We start from the raw sequence: 7,306 nt of genomic DNA, 5'->3' as shown, positions 1-7,306 counted from the left end.
GTGGAGAGAGATGGTAGAGAGAGATGGTGGAGAGATGATAGTAGAGAGATGGTGGAGAGAGATGGTGGAGAGATGGTAGAGAGAGATGGTGGAGAGAGATGGTGGAGAGAGATGGTGGAGAGATGATAGTAGAGAGATGGTGGAGAGATGATAGTAGAGAGATGGTAGAGAGAGATGGTGGAGAGATGGTAGAGAGAGATGGTGGAGAGAGATGGTGGAGAGAGATGGGTGGAGAGATGATAGTAGAGAGATGGTGGAGAGAGATGGTGGAGAGATGATAGTAGAGAGATGGTAGAGAGAGATGGTGGAGAGATGGTGGAGAGAGATGGTGGAGAGAGATGGTAGAGAGATGGTGGAGAGAGATGGTGGAGAGAGATGGTGGAGAGAGATGGTAGAGAGATGGTGGAGAGAGATGGTGGAGAGAGATGGTGGAGAGAGATGGTGGAGAGAGAGATGGTGGAGATAGAGATGGGTGGAGAGAGATGATAGTAGAGAGATGGTAGAGAGAGATTGTGGAGAGATGGTAGAGAGAGATGGTGGAGAGAGATGGTGGAGAGAGATGGTGGAGAGATGATAGTAGAGAGAGATGACAACAGTGATAGAGATGAGATGAGAGAGAGAGATCATGTAGAGACAGACAGGTGATAATGGAGTGAGACAGATGACAACGTTGATGACGACGACGATGATGATGGTGATTGGAAGGGAAGTGACGCAGCTAAGCTCCTCCCCCGTGTGTCTGAGACCGGATGACCGGCTGGCAATGCGCCCTCTGCTGGTCGATCGCCTTCTCTAAGACGGGATCTGCCTTAAGCGATGGAGACGATGAGACACACACCCACCCCCCACCCCGGGGACTGCGTTCAATAATAAAACAAAATTAATAACAACAAACACACCCAATGGCTTCCGACTACTCGCTTTGTATCGCTACGTACGGCACGAAAGAGGTTCAACGTGACCTCCTCATGCACCTAGCCTGGCACAGCAGTCAACCCACGGCACCTGCAGGGTCTTGTCACGTGACCTCCTCTCGGCACCTAGCCTGGCACATCAGTCAACCAATGGTACCTGCAGGGTCTGTCCCGTGACCCCCTCCTCCTGCACCTAGCCTGGTACAGCTGTCAACCCATGGCACCTGTTGGGTCTGTCCCGTAACCCCCTCCTCCTGCACCTAGCCTGGCACGGCTGTCAACCAATGGTACCTGCTTGGTCTGTCCCGTGACCACCTCATGAACCTAGCCTGGCACAAACGTCGGCCCATGGCACCTGCAGGGGTTTGTCCTGTGACCTGCACCTATCCTGGCACAAGTCAACCCATGGCACCTGTTGGGTCTGTCCCGTAACCCCCTCCTCCTGCACCTAGCCTGGCACGGCTGTCAACCAATGGTACCTGCTTGGTCTGTCCCGTGACCACCTCATGAACCTAGCCTGGCACAAACGTCGGCCCATGGCACCTGCAGGGTCTGTCCCGTGACCCCCTCCTCATGCACCTAGCCTGGCACAACAGTCAACCCATGGCACCTGCAGGGTCTGTCCCGTGACCTCCTCCTGCACCTAGCCTGGCACAGCAGTCAACCTATGGCACCTGCAGGGTCTGTCCCGTGACCTCCTCCTGCACCTAGCCTGGCACCGTAACAGCGTTGCCATTCGGCATCAACTCCGCTCACTTCATGTGTGTGTGTGTCTGTGTGTGTGTCTGTGTGTGTATGTGTGTGGAGAGTTTCCCATACCTGGGCAGTGTGCTTATGACCGGCTCCAGTTTATCAGCAGAGGTCTCACTCCGAATCAGTCGAGCGGCAATATCTTTTCATCGGTTGCGTAACGCTGTGTGGAAGCTACCTGGTCTGTCGCTCCGCACGAAGCTTCAGGTCTTCTCGGCCACGGTCATTCCCTCCCTTCTCTACGCTTGCGAAACGTGGGACCCCCCTAGTGGAGCATCTTCGCCGGTTGGAAACATTTAGGCTGGCCTGCCTACGATCCATCCTGGGTTTAACCAGGCTGGATTGTGTGAGGAGCTCACAAGTCCTTGAAAGATCTGGGCAAAGTCCCATCGGTGAGCTCCTCCGGCAGGCAAGGCTGCGTTGGCTGGGTCATGTAGCCCGCATGCCCAGCCACCGCATGCCTAAACAGCTTTTGTTCGGCCGGATCTAGGGGGCTAAACGGGCGCGGCACGGGCTAGAGAAGAGATGGAGTGATGTGGTACAGGAGGACGTGGAGCTGAGTGGACTTGCCGATGACTGGTACCAGCGGTGTCAAGATCGGCCTCAGTGGAGGAGGCTCGTGAAGGACGCTACTGGGCAGTTTGAGGCAGTCGCCCTCCAACAACAACGGAGGGCGGAGGAGCGACGCTCACAACAACGAGCGGAGTGCCGGGTGGCTAAAGCACAGCAAGTTGGCACAGTAGGGGGCACAGGTGGTGCATCAGCCAGTCATCTCGGTCATCTCGGTCAGTCGACCCGTGGCACCTGGGTCTGCCCCGTGACCTCCTGCCAGCGGGCGTTCGACACTTCACGTGACCTCAGGGTGCACATGGCCTGGCACAAGCGTCGTGGTGACGTCACCGCCACTTAGTGGCGAATGGCGGTTGTTGTTGTTGTATGTGTGTGTATGTGTGTCTGTGTGTGAATGTGTGTGTGTCTGTGTGTGTGTATGTGTGTGTGTGTATGTGTGTGTGTTTATGTGAGTGTCTGTGTGTGTGTATGTGTGTGTATGTGTGTGTATGTGTGTGTGTATGTGTGTGTATGTGTGTGTGCAGGCTATGAGTGAGTCTACTTACATTAGCTAGGCAGGCTATGCCAATGCATCAACAATGCCAATGCATCAACAATGCCAATGCATCAGCAATGCCAATGCATCAACAATGCCAATGCATCAACAGCAATTTCAATGCAGCATATTTTCTGTCCTGGTCACAAAATCAAAGTTTGTGGGGATTCACAGCCAACTTTCCGTACTTTTGAGTCATGAGCAATTAGGGAAATAACACTTGCTACCCATGGACAAAACATCGTGTTACATAGTGACATAGGTACATTTCTAAATGTCACGGACCTGGTCACAAAAGCAAAGTTTGTGTGCAGTAATAATGCTAATTACGGCCAATTTTCCATACATTTGAGGCATAAGAAATTCGGAAATTAACACTTACTAGCCATGGACATGAATGAAAAAGTAAAATGTGGAACACAAAGTGGCTGAATGTCGATTTAAAGCTTCTTTCGTGACTGCAGGGATTCATCTTCTTGGTTCTTTCGGTAAAGTCACGTAGAAGGGAAGTAATAAAATTATAAAAATTAAACAATAAAATACAATTCTCACGACGTTTCGGCCACAACGCAAGCAGCCGTCCTCAGGTGAAGACCAGGTCTGTCGAGGAGACAGCGTCTGAATGAAACACCACCAGGCTTGGCAGCGTATATTTAAGCTGCTGGGTTGGAGGGGGAAGAGCGCCTTGACAAATGAATGTAGCATATTTATGATAAATTCCTCTGTTGATATGCAAATTATTTTGTCAAGGCGCTCTTCCCCCTCCAACCCAGCAGCTTAAATATACGCTGCCAAGCCTGGTGGTGCTCATTCAAACGCTGTCTTTCCGATAGACTTGTTTTTCACCTGAGGACGGCTGCTTGCGTTGTGGCCGAAACGTCGTGAGAATTGTATTTTATTATGTTTTAATATTTTATTATTTTATTATTTCCCTTCTACGTGACGACTTTACCGAAAGAACCAAGAACACAAAGTGGTTGCCTAGCAGCAGCGAATCGATATCTGTGGAGGAGGAGGAGGGGGGGGGGCTCGTGAAGGACGCTGCTGCTACTGGGGCTAGTGCCAGGCTAGGTGCACCTTGGGGCTACTGGGCCAGTTGGGAGGCAGTCGCCCTCGAAAGATCTGGGCAAAGTCCCATCGGTGAGCTCCTCCGGCAGGCAAGGCTGCGTTGGCTGGGTCATGTAGCCCGCATGCCCAGCCACCGCATGCCTAAACAGCTTTTGTTCGGCCCGATCGAGGGGGTTAAACGGGCGCGGCACGGGCTAGAGAAGAGATGGAGTGATGTGGGACAGGAGGACGTGGAGCTGAGTGGACTTGCCTATGACTGGTACCAGCGGTGTCAAGATCGGCCTCAGTGGAGGAGGAGGCTCGTGAAGGACGCTACTGGGCAGTTGGAGGCAGTCGCCCTCCAGCAACAACGGAGGGCGGAGGAGCGACGCTCACAACAACGAGCGGAGTGCCTGGTGGCTAAAGCACGGCAAGTTGGCACAGTAGGGGGCACAGGTGGTGCATCAGCCAGTCTTCTCGGTCATCTCGGTCAGTCGACTCGTGGCACCTGCTGGGTCTGCCCCGTGACCTCCTGCCAGCGGGCGTTCGACACTTCACGTGGTGGCCTCAAGGTGCACTTGGCCTGGCACAAGCGTCGTGGTGACGTCACCGCCACTTTGTGGCGAATAGCGGTTGTTTTAACAGCACTGCTAGAGGCTACCTGGGGGACCTTTGTCTGTGTGTGTGTAACAGCACTTGCCCCTACAGCCCTGCTCGAGGCTACCTGGGGCAGCTTTGTCTCTGTGAGTCACTCGTAACCGGTAGCGGAACTACTCCAGTTTCAGTTTCGAGGGGCAAACGCCAGCAACTTCAGACGGAAACCATCACCACCATCACCACCATCACCACTACCACCATCACCACCATCACCACCACCACTACCACCATCACCACCATCACCACCATCACCACCACCATCAACGTCTCTGTTTGAGAGGTGAGTCAATGGGTCTCTGTGTGGTGAGTCTATGGGTCTCTGTGGTGAGTCTGTGGGTCTCCATGTGATGAGTCTGTGGGTCTCTGTGTGGTGAGTCTATGGGTCTCTGTGTGGTGAGTCTGTCGGTCGCTGTGGTGAGTCTGTGGGTCTCTGTGTGGGGAGTCTGTCGGTCTCTGTGTGGTGAGTCTGTGGGTCTCTGTGTGGTGAGTCTATGGGTCTCTGTGTGGTGAGTCTATGGGTCTCTGTGTGGTGAGTCTATGGGTCTCCGTATGATGAGTCTATGGGTCTCTGTGTGGTGAGTCTGTGGGTCTCTGTGTGGTGAGTCTGTCGGTCTCTGTGTGGTGAGTCTGTGGGTCTCTGTGTGGTGAGTCTATGGGTCTCTGTGTGGTGAGTCTATGGGTCTCTGTGTGGTGAGTCTATGGGTCTCCGTGTGATGAGTCTATGGGTCTCTGTGTGGTGAGTCTATGGGTCTCTGTGTGGTGAGTCTATGAGTTCCTGTGTGGTGAGTCTATGGGTCTCCGTGTGATGAGTCTATGGGCCTCTGTGTGGCGAGTCTATGGGTCTCTGTGTGGTGAGTCTATGGGTCCTCGTGTGATGAGTCTATGGGTCTCTGTGTGGTGAGTCTGTGGGTCTCTGTGTGGTGAGTCTGTGGGTCTCTGTGTGGTGAGTCTGTGGGTCTCTGTGTGGTGAGTCTGTGGGTCTCTGTGTGAGTCTATGGGTCTACGTGTGATGAGTCTATGGGTCTCTGTGTGATGAGTCTATGGGTCTCTGTGTAGTGAGTCTATGGGTCTCTGTGTGGTGAGTCTGTGGGTCTCTGTGTGGTGAGTCTGTGGGTCTCTGTGTGGTGAGTCTGTGGGTCTCTGTGTGGTGAGTCTGTCGGTCTCTGTGTGGTGAGTCTGTGGGTTTCTGTGTGGTGAGTCTGTCGGTCTCTGTGTGGTGAGTCTATGGGTCTCTGTGTGGTGAGTCTATGGGTCTCTGTGTGGTGAGTTTATGGGTCTCCGTGTGATGATTCTGTGGGTCTCCGTGTGATGAGTCTATGGGCCTCTGTGTGGCGAGTCTATGGATCTCTGTGTGGTGAGTCTGTGGGTCTCTGTGTGATGAGTCTATGGGTCTCTGTGTAAGTGGTGAGTCTACGACTCTCTGTGTGAGTGGTGAGTCTGTGGCTCTCTGTGTGAGTGGTGAGTCTGTGGCTCTCCGTCTCAGCAGCGATGGAGTTGCCCTTCCTCACGGAGAACCGTGAGCAGCTCCTGCGTCTCGTCCGTGACGATCCGGGACCCCTCATGGACGAAGTGGAGTCCATGGGCTACAGCGACGTCTACAATGCGGCCAGAAGCTCCACCACTGACGTGAGACCAGAGACTTGGAGACCCACGGAGACCCACAGAGACCCACAGACTCCCATAGAGACCCACAGACTCACCACACAGAGACCCATGGAGACCCACAGAGACCCACAGAGACCCACAGAGACCCACAGACTCACCACACAGAGACCCACAGACTCACCACACAGAGACCCACAGACTCACCCCACAGAGACCCACAGAGACCCACAGAGACCCACAAAGACCCACAGAGACCCACAGAGACCCACAGAGACAAACAGAGACCCACAGAGACCCACAGAGACCCATAGACTCACCACACAGAGACCCACAAAGACCCACAGAGACCCACAGAGACCCACAGAGACCCACAGAGACACACAGAGACACACAGATACCCACAGAGACACACAGAGACCCACAGAGACCCACAGAGACCCACAGAGACAAACAGAGACACACAGAGACCCACAGAGACTCGTAGAGACCCACAGAGACACACAGAGACACACAGAGACCCACAGAGACCCACAGAGACACACAGAGACTCGTAGAGACCCACAGAGACCCACAGAGACCCACAGAGACCCATGGAGACCCACAGAGACCCACAGAGACAAACAGAGACACACAGAGACCCACAGAGACTCGTAGAGACCCACAGAGACACACAGAGACACAGAGACCCACAGAGACCCACAGAGACCCACAGAGACCCACAGAGACTCGTAGAGACCCACAGAGACCCACAGATTCACCACACAGAGACCCACAGAGACCCACAGAGACCCATGGAGACCCACAGAGACCCACAAAGACCCACAGAGACCCACAGAGACCCACACAGACACACAGAGACTCGTAGAGACCCACAGAGGCCCACAGAGACCTACAGAGACACACAGAGACTCGTAGAGACCCACAGAGACCCACAGAGACCCACAGAGACCCACAGACTCACCACACAGAGACTCATAGACTCACCACACAGGGTCCTGGATCGAAACCACAACCTCCTCCATACCAGGTGAGGTAGATCACATCTCCTAGCCACCATGCTACTCACGCTTAGGCCGTGATGGTGGTGGTGGTGGTGATGGTGGTGGCGGTGGTGGTGGTGGTGGCGGTGGTGGTGGTGGTGGTGGTGGCAGTGGTGGTGGTGGAGGAGGAGGTGGTGGTGGTGGTGGTGGTGGTGGCGGTGGTGGTGATGGTGGTGGTGACGGAGGTG

General features: G+C 54.2%; 1 protein-coding gene across 3 annotated transcripts in view; it reads left to right on the top strand.

Moving 5' to 3' along the window:
- The first annotated feature begins 4,550 nt into the window (after window positions 1-4,550).
- The window catches only part of LOC144953771 (uncharacterized), a 10,608-nt gene continuing 7,852 nt past the window's right edge, over window positions 4,551-7,306 (top strand). The window contains exons 1-2 of one of the 3 annotated variants that reach the window (XM_078884407.1): window positions 4,551-4,753; window positions 5,960-6,099. In XM_078884407.1, coding sequence (XP_078740533.1) covers window positions 5,962-6,099 — 138 coding nt within the window. In that variant the 5' untranslated portion in view covers window positions 4,551-4,753; window positions 5,960-5,961. Of the gene's footprint in view, window positions 4,754-5,665; window positions 6,100-7,306 lie in introns of those variants that run through there. The other 2 variants (XM_078884406.1, XM_078884408.1) reach the window with 2 other exon arrangements.

Source organism: Lampetra fluviatilis (assembly GCF_964198595.1).
Source record: "Lampetra fluviatilis chromosome 45 unlocalized genomic scaffold, kcLamFluv1.1 SUPER_45_unloc_1, whole genome shotgun sequence".
Lineage (NCBI taxonomy): Eukaryota > Metazoa > Chordata > Hyperoartia > Petromyzontiformes > Petromyzontidae > Lampetra > Lampetra fluviatilis.
The sequence above is the reverse complement of the archived record's forward strand: the minus strand, read 5'-3'. Positions and strand labels throughout refer to the sequence as shown.